This window comes from Oryzias latipes, chromosome 18 (genome assembly GCF_002234675.1).
Source record: "Oryzias latipes chromosome 18, ASM223467v1".
NCBI classification, from domain to species: Eukaryota; Metazoa; Chordata; class Actinopteri; order Beloniformes; family Adrianichthyidae; genus Oryzias; species Oryzias latipes.
In genome coordinates, this window is record NC_019876.2 from 18,382,778 (window position 1) to 18,405,030 (window position 22,253).

The 22,253-nt window shown below is 37.6% G+C and overlaps 1 protein-coding gene across 5 annotated transcripts in view; it reads left to right on the forward strand.

Annotated features, from left to right (window-relative positions):
* poln (DNA polymerase nu) overlaps window positions 1–22,137 on the forward strand; it is a 79,104-nt gene extending 56,967 nt beyond the window's left edge. For 2 of the 5 annotated variants that reach the window (XM_023965833.1, XM_023965834.1), the window contains 8 exons: window positions 1,215–1,326; window positions 10,374–10,456; window positions 13,493–13,624; window positions 18,370–18,480; window positions 19,704–19,782; window positions 20,088–20,155; window positions 20,319–20,380; window positions 21,075–22,137. In XM_023965833.1, the coding sequence (XP_023821601.1) occupies window positions 1,215–1,326; window positions 10,374–10,456; window positions 13,493–13,624; window positions 18,370–18,480; window positions 19,704–19,782; window positions 20,088–20,155; window positions 20,319–20,380; window positions 21,075–21,161 (734 nt within the window). In that variant the 3' untranslated portion in view covers window positions 21,162–22,137. Of the gene's footprint in view, window positions 1–1,214; window positions 1,327–10,373; window positions 10,457–13,492; window positions 13,625–18,369; window positions 18,481–19,703; window positions 19,840–20,087; window positions 20,156–20,318; window positions 20,381–21,074 lie in introns of those variants that run through there. The other 3 variants (XR_002875244.1, XR_002875243.1, XM_023965835.1) reach the window with 3 other exon arrangements.
* The last annotated feature ends 116 nt before the right edge of the window (window positions 22,138–22,253 follow it).

The following is a 22,253-nucleotide window of genomic DNA, read 5'->3' on the forward strand; positions in this document are numbered from 1 at the left end:
ACATTTTTTACAGTTTAACAGGTGCTGCTTGATGTTTGTATCCGAAACATAAAAAAAAATATGATGAACGAGTTTCATAAGCATGATTGGTGGTAAATTTCTGCTTCATTCTGCTGTTTTCATGAGATTTTGTATAGAATCCCGTTCTATACCTTCTAGCATTTGAAATATTCACACAACACACCGGGCATCTTTTTCTGCCATGTTGTTAAAAATTAGACAAAGTTTAGTTGCTTTAATTGTTGTACGATGCAAAGTTGTTGGTTTTGAGACAAATCTCTTCTAGTGGATGGATCAGAAATGGTTTATTTCAAGCAATCAAAGTGAAGAAAAACGTAATAAATACTTACATTTTACAAAGACTTTTTACAAATCCACTGTGTTCTGATGATAAAAACTTGAATGATTTATATAAAGTACTCTTCAATAAATTTTTTCAAACGACTAATCGTGTAAACACAACAAACTGTTGTTTATATTCACGAATAAAATGAACATTGGTGCACAATAGTTTTTCACAGAGACTTCTGGGAAATTTTCATGGCACTGGATTTTAGAATTGTAGATTTGGACACCCCAACAAAATTTCAAACGCCCTATATAGTGCACAAACTGAGGAGTAGTCAGGGAATTTGAACACAACCAAAATCCAGATTTCTAGTTTTTTTTTAAATTGGCAGCAGTTAAAATCCAACTTTTTTCTTTACACCAAAAATAATGGTTTGGAAAAGGGGAGGAAAAAGCCTGAAAGGCTGGAGTTTTTATAATCTTCTTAAACACAATATTCCACCACAGTACTCATCAACTAACTGTTTCTGCACAGGTTCTGTAATTATTCAAACTAACCCCTGACTGAGGCAAAGCCGTGTCTTATTATGAAGAGTATTCTCCTAAGAGTACTGTGCAAAAGTGACACTTTCCCTCCTATTGTTCTCTGATTGCAAATTGTTCAGTCTGCAGAGTGATTTATTATTCCTTCATAAAATGTAAGCATTGATTTTGGAAGAAGTTGACATGTTAAGGGCTCTTTAATTTACTGCATGGGTCATTAATGTCCCCATGCAGTTTTTCCTTATTTACAAAATGTAATTATGATTGAGATGCCAAATAAAAAATCAGTATGCGTTTTACCTTTTTTAACGGAGACTAAGATTTGGAGATTATGTCAATTTGTTGTCTCTGGCAGTGACAATTTTAATTTATGTCTGTGACAGACTTCTGCCAGGTGGAGCTGCGTCTGCTTGCTCACTTCTCATCTGACCCTGACCTGCTCCACCTTTTTACCATCCCACAGGCTGACGTCTTCACCATGCTAGCAGCTCAGTGGTGGGTCCATAACATCTGAACTACACACAGACTCTTTCCTGATTTCTTTTCTTTGCCAAGGTGGATTTTGATACTCTGCACAGTTTCTCCTTTTCCTATTCTCCTTTGAATTTTAATTCTTTTTTCTAAAAAATTTAAATTTATGCTTAATTTAAGTTAAAGAAACATACATGCTAATAGTGACATAGTATACAAAGAAAACAAAACATTAAATTATTCAAGTGTTTACTTAAAAAAACAAGCTCAAGTGCAGGGAGGGGGAACAAGCCTAGAGGCCAGGGGTGTCAAACTACTTTTGGTTCGGGGGCCACATTCAACCTGTCTGATCTCACGTGAGCCGGACCAGTAACATAAAAGCAAAATAACCTATGGTCGGCTTGTTATCTGTAGCTTTGTTTTAGATTTTCTCAGTTGGAAAAAATGCCTCACTCAACATAGTAGCCTAATCACTTATTAGTCATTCATTCACAGAGGCCAATGGATCTCAAATAAAATGCTTTTCACTTTATTAAAAAAAACTGGTTTATTCAATTTTATACAGACTGAATATTTTACATCTGACACTGAAGCAATCCTGATAATAAACTCAAGAGGGGCTATGGGAAAACGAATGAAACATCCTGCCTAAAATGTAAATGTGAAAATCAATGAAAAAGTACACTAAATTAAACTTGCAAACATTTGTGAACATAAGGATTTGGAGTTAACCTCCCTTTCTCTCCTAAAACTTCACCCGGCCATTAATATCAGGATTTAAATCCTGTACAGCAACACATTTTAATCATTCAAGTGTGCAAAACTACGGAGCCCGTGTCCTGACATTAAGATATAAAAATATATCTTGTTCCCACAGATTAATATCTTGTTCCCACAGGTTATTATGTCGTTCGCACGAAATACTATTCCGTTCCCACAAGATACTAATGCGTTCCCTCAAGATACTATTGGGTTCCCTCAAAATACTATTCCGTTCCCTCGAAAGGATTAACTCTTGCGAACGCAATAATTATGTTGTTCGAACGCAATAATTATGTCGTTCGAACGCAATAATTAATCCGTTCGAACGCAATAATTATTCACGTCATAAGTCATACACGCGGATATGCTCTCTGTACGCCGGCAAAACTAAAGCGCTTTCAGCGGTAACTTCCGTGTCTCTGTGACCCATATTCATTCAAAAAAGGAACATGAAAAACAAAAATGATCACTTTATTACCGTCTCAATGAATATAAGAAAAATATCAAAAGATTTATGATAACTAGGCTGCTTTGTCATACGATAGCTCCTGCTAAGCTACTACTAGCTCCGCCGCAGAGCTGATGTATGCCGGCATTTGGGCAACTGGCTGGTCTGTTGACAGACAGCCGATATTGTAGTTTAGGGTCGAATAGGAATAATAATATTCAGGACTTGTCTTTTATTAACTTTAGCAGTCAGTCGCTTTACATTCGAAGGCTATTAAATATTAGGCTACATGCTAACTGACTAGCCGATCATTTCCTGTTATTAATTTACGTCATAGATTTACAGCAGATACCTTCACATTTCTGTCTGTGTGTGTCTCATTACATTGCATTGAAGACACGGAGGATGTTTAAAGAACAGATTTATTTATTTCAAAAAGCACAAAAGCATCCATCGCATTCACGTTCATTCACATGATGATGATGATCTGGTACCCCCTCCGGTCATCTTGCTGCAAAAGCCGCTTCCTGCCGCTACTTCCGTGTCTCTGTGAGCATTCAATAGGGGTAAAAATAAAAGCAAGAATGGTCGATCTGTTATTGTCTCGATGAAAATCTGAAAAATATCATATTAAGCTGGCTGCTTCGCCTAAAGCACTTACCTTTAGCTCGTAGCATAACAACAATAGTAGTACGTCACGTTTCCCAGCATGCTTTGCTGCAAATCATTGGCTAATCACCGTGTCCCTGTGACCAAGGTCTAACAACAAGACCAATGATTGGCCAATTATTCGCAGCAAAGCATGCTGGGAAACGTGACGTACTGCTGTTGTTGTTATGCTACGAGCTAAAGGTAAGTGCTGTAGGCGAAGCAGCCAGCTTAATATGATATTTTTCAGATTTTCATCGAGAAAATAACAGATCGACCATTCTTGCTTTTATTTTTACCCCTATTGAATGCTCACAGAGACACGGAAGTAGCGGCAGGCAGCGGCTTTTGCAGCAAGATGACTGAGGGCGTACCAGATCATCATCATGTGAATGAACGTGAATGCGATGGATGCTTTTGTGCTTTTTGAAATAAATAAATCTGTTCTCTAAACATCCTCCGTGTCTTCAATGCAATGTAATGAGACACACACAGACAGAAATGTGAAGGTATCTGCTGTAAATCTATGACGTAAATTAATAACAGGAAATGATCGGCTAGTCAGTTAGCATGTAGCCTAATATTTAATAGCCTTCGAATGTAAAGCGACTGACTGCTAAAGTTAATAAAAGACAAGTCCTGAATATTATTATTCCTATTCGACCCTAAACTACAATATCGGCTGTCTGTCAACAGACCAGCCAGTTGCCCAAATGCCGGCATACATCAGCTCTGCGGCGGAGCTAGTAGTAGCTTAGCAGGAGCTATCGTATGACAAAGCAGCCTAGTTATCATAAATCTTTTGATATTTTTCTTATATTCATTGAGACGGTAATAAAGTGATCATTTTTGTTTTTCATGTTCCCTTTTTGAATGAATATGGGTCACAGAGACACGGAAGTTACCGCTGAAAGTGAAAGCGGCTTAGTTTTGCCGGCGTACAGAGAGCATATCCGCGTGAATGACTTATGACGTGAATAATTATTGCGTTCGAACGGATTAATTATTGCGTTCGAACGACATAATTATTGCGTTCGCACAAGTTAATCATTTCGAGGGAACGGAATAGTATTTTGAGGGAACGCAATAGTATCTTGTGGGAACGGAATAGTATCTTGTGGGAACGGAATAGTATTTCGTGCGAACGACATAATAACCTGTGGGAACAAGATATTAATCTGTGGGAACAAGATATATTTTTATATCTTAATGTCAGGACACAGGCTCCGTACAAAACAATGAAATGACCAGGAATCTTCTCCTGCATTTTGTGGCAATACCTGCCTTCTTCCTGACCTTTGATGGGGCGCCATCAGTGACCAGACTGACATCACGTGACCTGTTTACCCCAACATTGTCCAGCGCAGTAACTAGAGAGCTGACTATGTCATCAGCTGTTGTTGTGTCCATCAACTCAAGAAGCTCTACTGTGACGATCTCTTCAACACCTCTTAACAAATATGCACAGCTGTATATATCTGTGATGTCGGTGCTTTCATCAAAAGCAACTGAAATTGCAATAAATGACTAGATTCCTTCATTTGGCTGCCCAAGTCTCCTCAGAAATGTTGCATCTGCAATAGTAATCCTTGACAGACTTATGCTGGCAAAGGTAGACTGCTTTTTGGGGCACAAGACTCCTGCAGCCTTCAGCATTTTTTCACAAGTTCACCATCTAAAAAAGCCAGTTGGGAATTTGCACCAACTTGTTTGCAATAAGATAGCTGTCACTGCTCCATCACTGACGTCACTGCTGCAGTTTTTCACTCCAGTAAATAGTTGGTAAATCTTCTTTTTTCTTAACTGCCCCAGCAAATGATGAAACTTTTCTTAACGGTGAGTTTCATAGTGAAGAAATAGCTCCTATGGATTTAGTTATTTTCTTTCAAGCATGTTCGATGTGTTCCTTCTGTTAACTTCCTGTTGTTGCTTCCTGCGAGACTCTGTTCTATTGTGAGCTCTCTGCGTTTTTGATTTTGTGGTGGACACTTCCCTGTTGGAAGTTGAATGAGTGGGAGCAGGAAAAAAAAGAGCAAAGGAAGCAAACATCGTGTTTTTTGGAGTTTGTCATGGTAACAGAGGATGGTTACCAACTATATAATACCGCCAAAGTTGGACGAAACAAGATCAAACGAGGGCTGGAAAAATTAAGTCTGCGTGTGGAGACTTGTTACGGACTTGGATAAAAAGAAGCAGGCGCTTGCTGTGGCGCTGGAGCCTCAAGAACGAGCCAAAGAAACTGCTTTGGAGGATCTGAACAAAGATAATGGTATGGACACGTTGCTAGCTAAACTAGACACAATATTTTTTAGAGAAGAAAAAAACTGACTTTATGAAGCATACAGCCATTTTGATTAAATATCTAAAGAAAGTGCAAGTCCATGGCGGATTACATAATTGAGTTTGAACAAAGATACGTTTGTATGAAAAAGTATGACTCCGTGACACAGCCTGTCTTGATGGGAACAGCAGGGAACTTGGTTTCACAACGTGCAGAGAGTTAACATTTGCATATATGAAATCTGCATTCAAGCAGATTTCTGGAGAAAAAAAACACAAAAACAAGTAAAAGCAGTGATACTCAAGAAAGAGTTTTTTTTTCACAAATCAAAGACCAGCAGGCAAATTTAAAGGGTGGAGTGGCTCATCACAGACCAGAAGCGGCAACTGCAGCAAGGCAGAAATCCACTTAAAGAGCATAGAAGACCTAGATGTGCCATCTGCCAGAGTACCTATCATTGGGCTAAAGTTTGTCCTCATTGGAGAAATGAAGTAAAATTGATAGAAGATGAAGGTGTGGAAGAATTAAACATTACATTTTTCACTGAAGCAACTATGACAATCAGAGATTTTTTTTAACAGAATCACAAGGATCAGTCATCATTGACACTGCATGCATATGTACTGTTTGTGGTGAAAAATTGTTGGAGAGTTACATGAAAGACTGAACCAAAGTCAAATATTCAAATATTCATTCAAATTGTTCAAACAGAATATACAAGTTGCAGGCCTTTTAGGTTTGGAGATGGTCAAGTGGTGTAGTCAAACATCCACCTTTGTGGCTTATTAAAATTTATTTAAAGAGAGCAAGAACTGTTTTGGACATGGAAAATAACAGTGTTGTCAGGTTCAAGGAACAAATTCCTCTTGAGCTCACTAGTCTAGGACATTATTGTGTGAATATCAGAGATAAGACTGCAGAAGTGAGCTGTAATGAAAGGGAAGTTCTTGTTGTTACAGCAGAGATGTCTCCAAAAGAGAAGCAGAAAATACTTCAGAAACTTCGCAGTTTGGCCATGTCTCTGCAGATAGGCTGCAGAGACTCGATCAAAGCTCTGGAAATAATGACAAAGATTGTCTGGCAGGACCATGTAGAGACCTTTGGAAGGGCAGGTGCTGAAATTTAAAAAGGGCCATGTGGGGCACAAATTTAACACTTTATGCTGACAACTTTTAGGATAGCAGCCTGTATTATAGCAACCCATGTTTATATATATCTTGGTAGTGCTTCTCCAAGGTTGCCAAAGCATGGTTGCTTGTGGCTGCTGTGGATCTGCATGAGCTGGAACTTGGTGTTTGGTATCTCCATGTCATTGATCACTTCACACGCTTCAGTGCAGGGAACATCATGAAAACCAAGAAACCTTCATCCATCCATCTATTCATCCATCTTGTTCCGCTTTAATGGGACCAGGTCCCGGGGACAGCTGTCTAAGCAGAGATGCCCAGACTTTTTCTCGCCCCAGCTACTTCCTCCATCTCCTCTGCGGGGACCCCGAGGCGTTCCCAGGCCAGCCGAGAGAAGTAGTCTCTCCAGCGTGTCCTGGGTCTCCCCCGGGGCGTCCGCCCAGTGGGACATGCCAGGAACACCTCTCCAGGGAGGCGTCCAGGAGGCATCCGGACTAGATGCCCGAGCCACCTCAACTGGCTCCTTTTGATGTGGAAGAGAAGCGGTTCTACTCCGAGCTCTCCGCGGGTGACCGAGCTTCTCACCCTATCTGTAAGGGAGCGCCCAGCCACCCTGCGGAGGAAGCTCATTTCAGCCGCTTGTATTCGGGACCTCGTTCTTTCGGTCATGACCCATAGCTCATGACCATAGGTGAGTGTTGGAACGAAGATCGACCGGTAAATTGAGAGCTTTGCTTTTTGGCTCAGCTCTCTCTTCACCACAACGGACCGATACAGTGAAGAAACCTTCAGATATAATTCATTCATTCATTCATTCACGCTCGCACGCACCCTCCCTCCCTCCCTCGCTCACTCGCTCACTCATTCATTCGCTCACTCACTCATCTTTTAAACCCGTTTTGCCCTTTTCGGGGTCAAGAGGCTGCTGTAGCCTATCCCGGCCACTTGTAGGTGAAGGCATGGGACATCCTGGACAGGTTGCCAGTCTGCCGCAGGGCCACAAATCACACGTCCATGCACTCTCACATTCACTCCTAGGGACAATTTGGAGAAATTAATTAACCTATGAAGCATCTTTTTGGACTGTGGGAGGAAGCCGGAGACCCTGGGTAAAATCAACGCATGCACGGAGAGAACATGCAAACTCCACACAGAACGGTTCCCCATTGGTTTTCTGCTTCAGGTCCCCCAGCCGGGACTTGAACTGGGGGCAATTTCATCTCTCTGTCCTGTCTCTTTCATTGCTGGGTCGAGTTCTTTTGTTCTTTGTCGAACCAATTCAGAATAGTCCTCATTTACATAAAGATTTGTTCAGTTGAGAAGCATTTCCTTTCCTTTCCATTCTTTTTGTCTGAGATGATTTTTCTAATTTTAGCCTCCTATTCAGACCACTTTTATGAATGGACTCTGGTATCCCATCAAAAATTGTTTCTACGTGATTGGTTTTCATTGTAATACATTTTTTCAACCACATTTTTGAATGAGGAGCCAAAATCATTAATATCTTTGTTAATCTCCTTAGACTTGCATGATGAATCATCAGTTTAAAATATTATTTGCTCAATGACTCCTTCACCCCAAAAAACATAGCAAACCTCACACATAGCTGCCATTACAGTAGATTCATTCTGTCTTTCTAGATTTAGGATACCCAGGTGGGGTAGTAATCCTGCTATATTGAAAAATAAATATTGTTAAAGTATTTTTCCTGAGCTTGTGCCTGTTTTTATATCTCTTTCTTTGCTACCAATGAGCTTCCAGTTCTATTTCTGTAAATCCTGTTTGTTTTACACCTAAACAGTAGATCTATGTTAATCTATGTCCAGTGTTCAGTAGGACTTGAACAGCTAAGCCGATTATCTAATTTGTAACACATTTTATGTATGGTAGTCTGTCTTTCTCATGATATTCCTTTCAGCTTTAAACTAATTAGCTGGTGTCACTGCAGCTCTAATGGGATTACTTCATCCTACCCTTTTACCTTCACCCGTTCTTCTTTTCCTGCCTCCTTTTGTCCATTCATTTACTTGTACGTAGGTTGTTTCTGAAGTTTGCTTTCACTAATTTCTCACACATTTTCCATCAAATAATGTGAATATTGTTTATCCTAAAAGATTACTTCCAGAATAAAACTAAGTTTATGAAATCATTACACTGGTTAAGTCCAAATGAATCAATTGCTTTTCAAATATATTAAAGTATAATTCCAAGTCTGTTAACTGAGATGTCCTTTTGCACATCTCATTGGGTTTTTCCCCATCTCCTCTAACTTCTTTACATGAAACCATACCACTGATAACTCTATAATCTGGAGATGAGTCCAACACCCAGACATAAAAAACCATCATTATGAACGGGAAGCCTGATGTTTACCAAAATATGTGCATTCTGAAATATACTAGCAATACAAAGTGTGGAGTATATTACAGTAAATGAAAATAATGTTTATAATAATTGTTATAGCATGTTACACATCAAAAAGGGGTAGCCTAAAAATAGAAAATTGACTCTAATCTTGAGAAGAAAATCACAATAAAATAATAAACTGATATGAACCATTAAAACCCAATAATAATAATAATATTTTGCTAGTTCTAAGCAAAGGGTTTGTATCTTTTGAGCTTTTATGTAAAAATTTTGAGTACAGTTACAAAAAAACTAGTGTGATAAGTGACAATGACTCATTTTAGAACAAAACTTGAACACTACTTACAAGATCTTAGTACAAGATTGTTGACCCATTTTAATAAATCCCCATAAAATCTAACACTAGCACCTATTTTTAGAACATAAATCTAATTTTTTGTTTTCAAAATAATGACCATGAATGCCAACATATTGAGCAGTAAAAGCAGTAAAAACTTATCTCCAGTTTTCACCTTAACACCCCAAACTCACAGAATAAAAAAATATGTCTGTGGGAAATAGACACCAACTGAGATTTTACAAGTTACATAATCCCAAAAGTTGTGATGCCACTAAAACGGTGGGAATCATCAGACACAATTTGTCACGTTGGGGTTTTTGTTTGTGGCATCGGTCAGCAGTGGCAGCTTCTCACATGTCCCATCAGAAATGCCACTTGATGAGGTGACGTGCCACCTGGTCTGATCTGCAGCTCGTCTTCCTACAAGTTACATTACATATATTTCTGTGTCAGTCTGTCTTTTACTCTTCTTTTTATCCATACACTTTATTTCTCTGTATCTTGTAATATTTTAGCTACTACACTGTTTACTATTTATATACTTTTTTTTATTTTAATTTGTAATAGTTTTATTTTCTCCTTGTTCCCTGCTTATTCTTGCTTCCCTTTTATAACATAGATATTTCCTTGAGTCAAACAGCCATTAGGTTAAATCATACCTTCAGTTGAACTTTGGAGGGTTTTGTAACTATTTTTAGTTCACAGCCCAGTGGAAGAGTGTCTGCCCTGAAACTAAGAGTTTGTTGGTAAAAAATCCACAGTTGGGTGATACCAATGACAAAAAATGGGAAGTCATACCTCCCTCAACACTCACCATTGAATTTGAGAGCTAATCTGAATGTGCAGCTGTGACTGTAGCTCTGCCTCCCTCAAGTAATAAATCAAATGTTGTTCCCTCAGGTGTGACGAGTGGTGGTTCTTTATTTTAAAGCAAATATCATCATCATTAGTCATGTACTTTATTAGTTTTTTTGTCAATAAACAAATGTTTTAATTGACCTACTATAAGATCTATAACTGTTAAAGCACAAAAAATGATTTCCATTTTTTTTTTTTTTTGGGTAAGGAAAATATTTATTTTATCCTTTTTTCTTTCAGGAAAGGGTTAAACATGGAAGATGTGAGTTCTGAGGACAGGGAACATGCTAAACGCATCATTTACTCTGTTATTTATGGAGCAGGTTAGTACACCCAAGCTATAATCATGCTAAGATTTTATTCATGAGACAAAACGCTTATTTTATCTGTCATTACATTCATTATTTAAAAAAAAACTGTCCCATACTGACTGATTGAAAACAAATGCATATCCTCAAAAATAGTTCTCTACAAAGAGAATTAAATTGATAACTTGGAGGAACTGCAGCTAAATGAAATGAAAAGTAAAATAACTCTTGAGGTTTGAACCTGATTTTTTTGGGGGCACAGTTTTATGTTTGTGCAAAAAATACCAGAAATGGCAGAGGACATGATCAAACATATAAAATATTGAGTAAGATGGGTTTGAACAAGCCTGCATGACCTTTTAAAACCAAATTTTGGTAATAAATGATTGATTACTGATTCAGGATATCCTAGGGAGAACACTTCATAACATGTTTTAGAATGGTATATGACACACACAAAAGAACTTGTGTTTGAGATGAACAGAGTTCTAGTTTAATTTTTAATTGTGTATTCAGACTGGACGCATTTGGTCCGCTTTATGTGAACCAGAGTTTTTCCCAGATAATCCGTAACAAATTTTCAGTCTGATTACACCCAAGCTCACCCTTGTCCGGGAACTGCTCTTAAGACCCCTTTTGAAGTGGTCTCGGTTCGTTTCCAATGGGACTGAGCTCCGGTTTACTCTAAGTTTCCTCATTCTGCTCCAAGCCGAACAACTAGATCAAACAGTCATTGTAGCTGGCATTACGGGATGGAAGCAGAGTGGAAAACAACATTTAACGTGTAAACACAATTCTTCTCACACTGTTTTCCGAATAACCTTTGTGTCATAAACACTTATCAGCCTTAGCGGTCGTCTCCTCATTAACGGCCTTGCAGAGTGCCTCCGCCGTACCAAAGCAGCAAAAGTAAGTGTTGTACCTGATGTTGATACAGCTGTTCAAAATGAGTTTGCAACATATAAAGTCTGAATAAGTGAACTATGCCGACAAGGATTGCAAAGGGTTGGACTTCCATTATTCTTTCTCTCGTTGCTTTGCACCGCTGTCGTGATTCCTGACCAATGACCGAAGAAATCATTAGTCACATGGTTTTGATTACAAGCTCTGGTTCGAAGCATAAAAGTCAGCTTGACAGCAGTCTGAATACAGGCTAAATGCAAGGTTCAGGACTCCATCCGGACCAAATCAAGCGGACCCGGACCGGACCAACTGATTTTTCCAGGCTAAATCCACGCTAAGAGATTTTAAAACTTGTGCCCAAGTGTCATAAAAAACAAAAATTATCTTCCCATTTCTGATTTTTTTTTTTAGTACAAAATGGAACACAAATGACAAAAAATAAAAATGTTTTTAGCTTTGATATAATTTCCTTCAGAAAAGCACATTATATTGTCCTAATACCACAGCTGTGGAGTCTGTTCTAGCTGTGACCTCAGATTCACTGTGTAACTAGACTATCTGCCCTGTCTGTTTTCTGTTTCCTTCCGTTTAGCCTGTCATTATCAGCTCTTATTTTGAAATGTCTTTTTAGATATACCAAGGATTTGGGAAACAAGTTTTTTGCTTAAAATTATAGTATTTTCATCATAGAATACGTTTTTTTCTTACAGTAACACATTTTAACAGTAAACTGTGTTTGCCTGTAACTGTAACAGAAGCAGTGGAAGGTGAAGTGAGGAACCCAGCTGCAGTACTGCCTAGGCAAACAGATGTACAACGGTGTATTTACTTAGATGAAAGGACATAAACAATGACAGGAAGCCACTGAAATAAACAAACCATACAGACGCTTAGTACAGTGAGGAACAGAACTAACAAAAAGGGTTTTTTCAGGAATATACAGACAATAGTAGGTATGAGGAGGGATGAAGAAAAAAATAAGTCTGACAAACGGAATGAGACTAAAGATATAGGACCAAAATAGACTTTTATTCTAAGAAATACTACGTCCAAAATAAAACTACCTTAAATAAAAGCAGAAAATATCCAGTTAGCATTCAAAAGAATAATGCTATTTCTCAAATGAAAAGAAAAATGTTATTTATTTGTATTTATATTGAATTATTTTGATTTACTTTAAAGAAAATTGTTTTATTTTTCTCTTGCAAGAAAATAATTTTATCAAGAAGGTTTTTTGAAAGCAAAATAATCTTAGTTTGAGAAAACATCTTTGTGACCAGAATTTATTTCTTAAAGTAAAAATTCTTGGTTGGGTCATTTTTCTTACCTATTAAGACAAATACCTATTTAAAGAAATCTTCCAATGGTGTAAGAATTTTTGACTTTTCTCTAAAGGACCTGTTTTTACAGTGTATAGTTTTTGCTTTTTTTTCTCAAGAGGTCATCAACCCTAAAGCAAAAACGTGTATCCTGTTCTTTTTTGTGGGAATGAAACTGTCTTTTTTTTAAATTAAAAATGTAAAAATTTCTACTCTGATCAGTACAAAAAATGCAGCAATATTCTTTATCTCCTTGTTTGAGCATTGTTTGGACATGAGTTAAAGGCCCTCTTTGTGAGGTTCAGGGGCCAGGGTGGGTTAGTTTGTTTTGCATTCTAGATTGGTTGTGGGGTTTCCGGGTTCTTTGGGCCTTTATTTTGGTTACTTCCGGGTTCTCCCGTTTGTGTTGTCTCCACCTTTACTTCTGTTTATGAATTGCACCTGTTCGCACACCTGTTGTTCATCATTGCTGTGTATTTAAGTTCCTCTACCCAGTGTCTGTCACGGGATCGTTTTGCATTCTCTGTACTTCGAGTGTCTGCTTCGAGATTAAAGGGAAGATAGAAAAACTTTGATTCAACGTACCTCTGTGTTCCTGCTTTTGCATCCACGCGTCGAGCCTGACACTCTTAAAGCCCTTGATCATAATAAATTCTTCCTATTGCATATGCAGCCATTGCTCTAACTTTCTTAAATAGAGCAGATCAGAGTGTGCGGTATGTCTTAAAAATACAAGGAGTTGTTTTTTACTGAACGCTTTTAGCATGACAATATTTTAAAAAGTCAGGGTAAATTTTTCTCCTAACTGTCTTTATGTATTTCCTTGTAGGTCGTGAGCGTCTGTCAGGAATATTGGGGGTCAGTGCTGAGCAGGCTAGCCAGTTCCAACACCGTTTCCTCCAAACCTACAGAGATGTCCAGACCTTTATCCAGAAAACCATCCAGCAGAGCCACAAACAGGGTCTGGGTTTATATTATGTTCTTCTTTCTTTAAAGCCACTAAAACTATATTGAGAAAACACAGAAAAAATATGTTTAACTATAAGAATGGATTAGAATTATCTGTGCTTTTCCAGTCACTCAAAGTGCTTACAATGTGTTCATTATTCATTCACTCCTCATTCATACTTAGTGATGGTAAACTACTGATGCACCCACATGGGCAGGCTGACAAAGGCGTGGCTGCCAGTGTGCGGCTACAGCTCTCTGACCTTCAACAGGACATTCATATGCATTCACACACCAGTGGAGCCACACTGGAGGCAGGGAGGATGAAGTGTCTTGCCCAAGGACACAATGACAAATTGACTGGGGGGGAGTGGGAATCGAACCGCCGACCCTTCAATCATTGGACGACTTGCTCAACCGCCTGAGCCACTGCTGACAGTATTGCAGTTGAAACTATGGTCAGTGTTAGTATATATCTCCTGGACACACACAAAAGGAGACCATAATGATCTCAAACCATTGGCAGGATTGGCCAAAACTTTAAAGCTACATTCACACCACGGGCTCGGAAACGCATGTTCAAGCGACCACTTTCATTAAAAAGTCCATGTAAACACACGTATATGCGCGTTCACGTGTAGCTACGCACATTTTTAAGACCGTATTTGGGTTCAATTTACAAAAATGCGGCCATTGAATGCAAGTTAAACCAGGTTAAACTTTGACCAATCAGGGACTCGGATTTGGTAGTGATGAATGGATGAGGTGCCAACAAAACGGTCAAACCAGAGAAAGCATTACAGAGAGGGTAAGTATAAAATAAACATTAACAACTGTGACATGGATGTGTAAAACAAGTCATACAGTAAATGATCAAGATTATACAAATGCTAAAACTAATGAATCTAAGTCCATAAAACTAACTTACAGATATCCTCACGGTAATGAAATAATTTCATGAGCTATTTACAAATAGTGTAGAACACCAACACACAAGTGTTAGTGTGTCTGTGTATAAGTCAGACTTTGATGCTGAGGTTTAACTCACACATTTGATTTGTTTTCTTACAAACGCCCACGTAGATTTGTGTGCTGCTGTGTAGATGGAGATGATGTGCTTGCATTGGCAGAATTGAAACAAACTGTCATGGGTCAATACTTGGAAGAGGGGATTGGATGAGAGGAGTCTGATGGTTCAGATGGGACACTATTTATAATCTGACTGCCAAGACATCTGATCAAAGACTTGAATCAGTCCCGCACAGAATATTTAAAAGTCTGCACTTTAACCCTCATTGTAACATAAAATAAACTGTGGGCAGGCACAAAGCTAAAACCTGAATAACCTTAAAAAAAATCAAATCAAACACACAGCTTGATTAAACTATAGTCTGTATTGATCTTGGCCTATCTACATGCTAGTATTGTCATTATTTTAACCCACTACATACTTTTTTGTTTGTGTAGTTCTGGAAAAACACCATCTTACATTGCAGAAATGATTTTTTTATATTATTCTTAACACCGTGCAAACTGCTCAGCATAGGCTGGTTTAAATCTGACAAACAAAAATCAAAAGGGATGTAATCCTCTCTACTCTTAACACCTCTTCAGTTTTTCCAGCTAACTTTCTGAAAGTGAATGAAAGTGTTAAGGAGCTCTGATGTTCTGTCCCCAAAATTAAAACCAATCTGGAAGTATTGCAGTTCCACAAACCACCACCAAATTAAAAAGGTAATTTCCCACCAACTAAATGTTTGCACCGTGGTTTAAAAATCTTCTTGTTTATTGCCTTAATTTTTATTCATTGAAGCAATAAGGTATGAGTGGGTAAATCTTTTTTTTTTTTTCAAATCAACTGTTAGGATTTTCAAGTTCAAATTTGTACATTCAAACTAATAAAAGTAAGTAAAAGAGATATTTTTCATTATAAAAAAATACCAATCTTCTTTCAAACATTAAATTCTTTGTCTATATGAAGTACCAAAAGCTAAGCAGAAAAAAATTAGCTGCTAGATGACCTCCATTGATTTTGCTATTAGCTTCACCCCACATGCGCTGTGACGGTCCAAGTTGAAGTAGAAACGCTCACCTAAATTGGCTGGACCATTTTAAACCGTACCAGACCAGATCGGACCTTACTGCTCAGTGGGAACAGGACTTTAGGTTCCTCTCTCACTAGGAGGGTTCAGTGGACTCTAGTTGGTTTTCTTTCATAACAGTGTTCTCAGCAAAGAATGTATAAATCAGGTAATATATTAATACTCATGTGAAGCATATCAGAGTGGCTAATAAATAAATTGAGCCTCTTTGTTCTGAAGCAGACCATCATTCACTTTTTGATCCACACCGGATTTCATGTTGCCTTTTACACAACTTTTATAAAACTTTTGCGCAAAACTAATCTTAGCAGACTATCAAAGAAATGAACCCTCTTCTGATTCATTAACCCTCTTCCTATACAACCATTGTGGATTTTCTCTTACATATTGTGCGTGTAACAGTCCCAAATATTGATGTATTTAATTTGTTGTTAAACTTTGTATTTTACTTTACACTATCTCGTGGTCAAAGCATCCGGACCAAAGCTTAATAATAGTTCCACCCAAACTGATTTAACTGCGCACACTGCTATCGCTGCACTACGTCAAAGCCGTACGAAAAAGCAATCAGCGAAGCAAACCGATCACCCGTGTTTTATTTCATCTTTTTTTATTTGAATGCAGTACGCTTCCATACGTTACTCCAATTTCCTCCACACCAACACCAACGTTGATACAGTGGCTGCAAATTTTAACAGCAAGGCAGACAAACTTGGATGTTTCAATATGTGTCTTTAGCGGCACTGACTACAATAGTCTGACAAAAATGTTTTTATTTGTAGTTTTGGAAAAGTTATGGAAAACATTGGTAAAAAAATATACAAACCCTGACATCAATGTTTTACCAACAAAGATTTCAGGATTAAGACACCCTCCAATTGGTTCTTCAGAATATATCATTTTTCTTGATGTGCCTACTTGGATAAGTGTGTATAATAAGTGTGTTATTGGTGCGTGTGTCGTCTTATGTTCGATTGATTGATCTTTTTTTTATCTTTTCAAAGAGATATCAGGCATTGTAGTTAATTATAACAAAGTCAGTTCTTTCCAGTTAGTCCAAGAAAGCTCCACTTTATTGATATTCGTCTGATCCAGGCACCTGACTGAAAGACATACTCTTACAAAAAATAGAGATGAAACAAATTGTGTGTTACTGCAGGACAAAGGTCTTCTTAACCTGAGGCTTCCTGCTTCTGAAGGTGTAAGATTAAAAACTAATATCAAACAATATCATGTAAACTTGAAACCTGGTTTCTGTAACTAGCTTAGAAAATTGGTCAAACCTGGTTTGCCTCAATAGATTTTCTTAGCAAAAATAATCTTTCTCCAGAAATATATTTGCATGACAAGATATGAAGGAGTCATTTTTCAAACAAACGAAGCACCTGGAGAGAAGAAGTGGTGATTTTTCTGTGAGGAAGTTAAAATGTTGTAACCAGGTTATTGCTGTTGTTATTGTGTATACCTGTAAGCTGATTTCTGTGGTAACCAGGTTCTCCCTTGAGGACAGGTGGTGTAAACCTTACTGATAAAGATAAAAAACAAAAAGAGCTTGGCAGGTGTTAAATAACACATTCCAGTATGATTCACTGGCATACCACAGCTGGATACTGTTTGTGTGTTATTTCTGACACAATGTCCACGCCGTGACCTTGTGGCTGGGCTTTAAAAGAAAGTCCACATTCCTGATGAAAAGTCACATGTACAGGTCAAAGGTCAATTTACAAAACATACAGAGTTTGTGTTGCCATCAATTGATGCTCAATTCCTATGCATTGATGCTTGTAGTGTTCATGTTCCTGGAAGCGGGTCATTCAGGTTAGATGCCCTGATTGGCTTAGCTTATAGAGGGATTTAGCTGTAAAGCCTGCTCCATTGTCCAGTTAGTGGAATGTACTGGTCAACCATGTGTGAATGTTTGTGTGCTGCATACCTTCACATCCTGATGTGAGTTTTTGTAATGAGGTCACATCACATGCACTAGCACTTCAGTCAAACGTTGGCTTCTTGTGTTTGGTTTTAGAACTCTTTGAGAAATAAACGGCTATTACTCAGTCAATATATTCGCTCGATTAATCATTCTTGCTCTGATACCTTTTTTAACTTGTTCTTGTTAATGCTACGTTTTTTTTTCGTGATATGTTTTCTTTTTGCATATTTTTCCAAACCAAGTGCCATTTTTGTTATTACATTTTATTTTATTTTTATTTTTTTTGCTTGAGCCTTTTGCCCGATCTGTCCTGCATCTGAGTTACCCTCCATTACCTTGACTTTGACTGAAGTTTACTTTGTCGAACTCAACAACTTTCCAAAATTAAGCAACTGGCAAAGTAAAAATACAGTTTTGTTGTGTCAATCCATAAAGATAAATTAAAATACATCTAAGTAACCACTGCCCCCAATATAATTCCATAGTTCTCATGAATAGAAAAAAAAAAACAATAAACTTAGAAAAAGTCAATCATTTAAATTTCAGGGTGTAAAATGTAACTTTTTGAAACCAGCCCCCAGTGGTGATTTGAGGAACTGGAACACTTTCAGTCTGAATCTGTATTCAGGAGTAAAAGGTGGGGGCTTGATTTGTGTATTTTGCAAAATAAGTGTGAAACCATCTCAAATCATTTAAAACATATTTTATTCTTCTTTTTTTTTTCAGGATACGTGCTTTCCATTATGGGTCGCCGTAGAAACCTTCCCGACATTAACTCCCCAGACTGGGGGGTACGCATGCAGTCTGAGAGACAGGCTGTCAACTTTGTTGTGCAGGGTAAAATCATTTACACAAACAATGCTGGTCAGAGTTGTCATGACTGACCTACAGAAATATAAAAATATCCAGTGATTTAGATGCAGATGTGAGGCAGGTTTACTTCTATAGCAGAGTTCGGACACAGTGTTTCATTTGTCAGAAAAATGACAAATCGGAAACACCGTAAACTTTACAGAAACAGTAAACTGTGAATTTCAACAGTAAAATTATACTTTAAAGACAGAAATTAATGTAACATTTTGTATTTTTTTACCCAGAATATCCTATCACTTTTTTATATTATGTATAAGCTGAGTTACCTTTTAGAATCTGTATCACGGATCAAATTATTTTTAAAAATGTAAAGTTAGGAAAAATTCTTTACAGGGTTATATATATTTCTCTATATAGTTCTCTGTTTTGCTTTGTAGACTACTTTGTTTTTATGTGTAAAGTTCAACTTCCGTTTTGTAATGCTATATGATAATTTTTTCCTCTTTACTGTTTATTTGCAATTTAGTTTCCAGCTCCTCTTTGATACTTTCATGCAGGTAGAAGCCTTTTTTATTTTAAAAAGAAAAAAAGCTTCCTCCGTGTTTTACTATTCATATAATGCAGTTTCTCTCAGAATCTTGGTTTCTGATTTTTAAAGGGAAACTGACTTTTTTCACATAAGCAGCTTTGACTTCTGGACTTTCTTTTTGGTACTTTTGATGTTAATTTTAAAGTTTTTGTCCTTCAGCTCTGAAGCCCTCTCCTCTCAGTAATCTGGTTGTTTCCAGACCTGGAAGTTCAGCCTTTAGTTTCTGGTCTTTCGGTAGCTTCAGCATTTCGGATTCATCCTCAGTTTATTCAGCCAAAGTTCTATATTATTGTGTAGAACTTTTAGATAAGATTGGAATCTTTTTAAAGATGAATTCAGTGATTTAGATTTGTACACTTTTGGCAATGACTCCATTGTATTTTTAAATATGTTTCCTTGATTCTTATGATTTCAGATATTTCGTATTTTTAGTATTATTAATATGTGGTAACCAGTATTATATAACTGAAACAAAAAAGTCTGGTCCCTCTTTATTTAACAAAGCAGTCGTTCACTGCATTACCTGAGATACATCCTAAAGATCCCATTGTTTAATGTTTTTACTAGCTTGACATTTTAATGAAGCAGATGTGAAAAACTACATTTCTTAGAATGTGATGAAAGCGCTTGATTGCTTTTCTGTGTCTGCTTGTTGCAGGTTCAGCTGCTGATCTCTGTAAGATGGCCATGATCAGAATTTTTAACCTGGTTTCCACTTCCAGCTCACTCACTGCCAGGTGCCAGCTTTGACTCTTTTTGTCTCGTTGAACCGCTCCCTTGGCACTAAAGGCAAAGTGAGGTTTTATTTTTTTTATCAGAAGAGGCTGACAAAGTCTCTGTAACCAATCTTCATGAGCAATTATCAGTTATCCACAAGCAAACTAAAATGTAACCAGGAGGTTAAGTAAACACCTGGAAATAAAAGATTTCAACAGAATAATGTAAAACAAGATTCCATTGTGGCATCTGCATTTATTAGTTGATTGTCACCAACAGCTGATCAGTTTTGTTTTTTTGTTTCTGATTGTGCATATCACTGCAGGCTTGTAGCCCAGCTCCACGATGAGCTTCTCTATGAAGTAGAAGACTCCCAGCTGGAACCGTTTGCAAGTAAATCCCTGACATCCACCATAGACACATACTTTGATTTTTAATGCAAATGTCCTTTTGTATTAAATCTGCTTTTGTTGACTCTAGAATGTTCAAAAAAGGCTTAACAGTAAATTATTGTACCTTTTATCATGGTTAAATTTTCTGATGTATTTGTGTGCAGCTCTGGTGAAAAGCACAATGGAGTCCCTTCAGCACATTGATCATCTAGGGGTCCATCTTAAAGTAAGTTAAAGAAAATCCTAACTGAAGTCATTCTCAACCTAAATAACATAATTTTTTTAATATTCTGAAAACTTATTACAATCTGCAAGACAATCAGAATACTTCATAAATATTATTGAGCTTTTCTTTAATCACTTTAATCATAGCAGCCGCTTTTAATTGCCACTTAGCTTATTTCTCTGAGTACTTTGCAGTTTACTCTTTGCTTGTACATTTAACAAATTTAACAAAAGTTGAACATTCTTCCAAAAAAAAGCATAAAATGTTTTTCCCTGTGGTGGTCATGAAATAAAGTGATCTTATTTCCTGCATGCATTCCTTTCTTGCAGACCTTTTGGTGTCCCGTCGCATTTCTCAGCTCAGTATTTTGTCCACAGACCCTTCTTAGTCTCCTCAAATGTGCCGGTTGAGCTCGTGTTTTTAGATAGGCCAGGTTTCTGGACCTTAACTGTAAGATTAGACCGTCTCACAAGGACTGTTACAGAGTTGCAACCCAAACTCTTCTACCAGGGTAGAATCCCCAAATTAATCCAGTTTCTTTCCCAGATCTCAGATTGTCATTGCTCTGTCAGCCACAGAGAAAATCTGATTAAAAACTGACAAATAAATCCAATTCTATAATAAAATGTAGTGTAATATATGCCCTGCTGCCACACCAACACCTCCTTTATTCTTTATTTTGTGTTTTTACCAGGTCCCCCTGAAGGTGGCAGTCTCCAGCGGAAAGACTTGGGGATCCATGTCTGAATTTAACATCCCTCTAATGCCCCCCTCCTCTTAAATTACCCTCTCTTCAATCACCTCCACCACCACAGCCATTTATCAAATCTATCTTTTGTCATATTCATAATCATACTCCCTTTTTGTCCCCATCCCTCCACCATCTCTCGGCCCCTCGTTCCATTTCTCCTTTCCTCTCAACATGCCCTGCATCCCTGTCACTATGGAAACCAGGCAGCAGCAGCAGCTTACAGTTTTTTCTTTCACTCCATCCGTATCCGGGGGCAACAGAGTAGCCAGAAACTGGATTACACCGGTTCTTTTTTTTTTCCTGTCTTCACATCCTCTCCATCCTTACTTTCCTCTCCTCCTCTATTTTCACACCATTACAACATGAACAAAAATCTGTCTTTGTTTCAAGTTTTGTGTTTGAGAAAACATTTGTTCATTAGTTTAGAAAAGTGGTTGATGCTAATTCATTTAAGCACTGTATTTATTCTTCCTAGTTAATCTAAATAATACTTACTACAAGTTTCTTAAATTCATTTATGGATCTTATTAGTTTTTCATGTGCTAATGATCTATTCCTAGATGTTTGCAACAATAGAAGCAGCACAATTACCTTCAACTCTTGACACTCTCAATGATCAGTTAAGCGGAGCTTAATCAAAGGAACATTTTTCTTTTCTTATCTTTGGCTCAGCTTTTCACTCTCTGGCTAATCTTTCATCAGCTCTTCAGCTCCAGCCCACTCATTCGTTTTGCATTGTGGATGCCTGCTCTCACACCTAGCAAATGCTCTCCATCATCAGAGGCATCCAGGCATATCACATTCACCAGCTTCCAGACACACTGACCGACTTTACTTGGGTTTTATATCTACATCTAATATTCTTTTTGCCTCTCTTATTGTTAAAATCTTTACACAAACACTTTGAGACATTTCATGCAGTCTAAATGAATACCACCTCATGTTGGTTTATAATTGTTGTATTTGTAACTTTAAAATTAAAGCAGATTTTTTCCTTGGATTTATACTCTTGGAGTTTCCTTTACAGTTAAAAATTCTTATTTTCTGTTGCTAAACACTCTCTGTTTGCTGTTCATCGGGTGGCTTTGAGCAGTTTAGAGCTCTCTCATAAATACAGTCTAT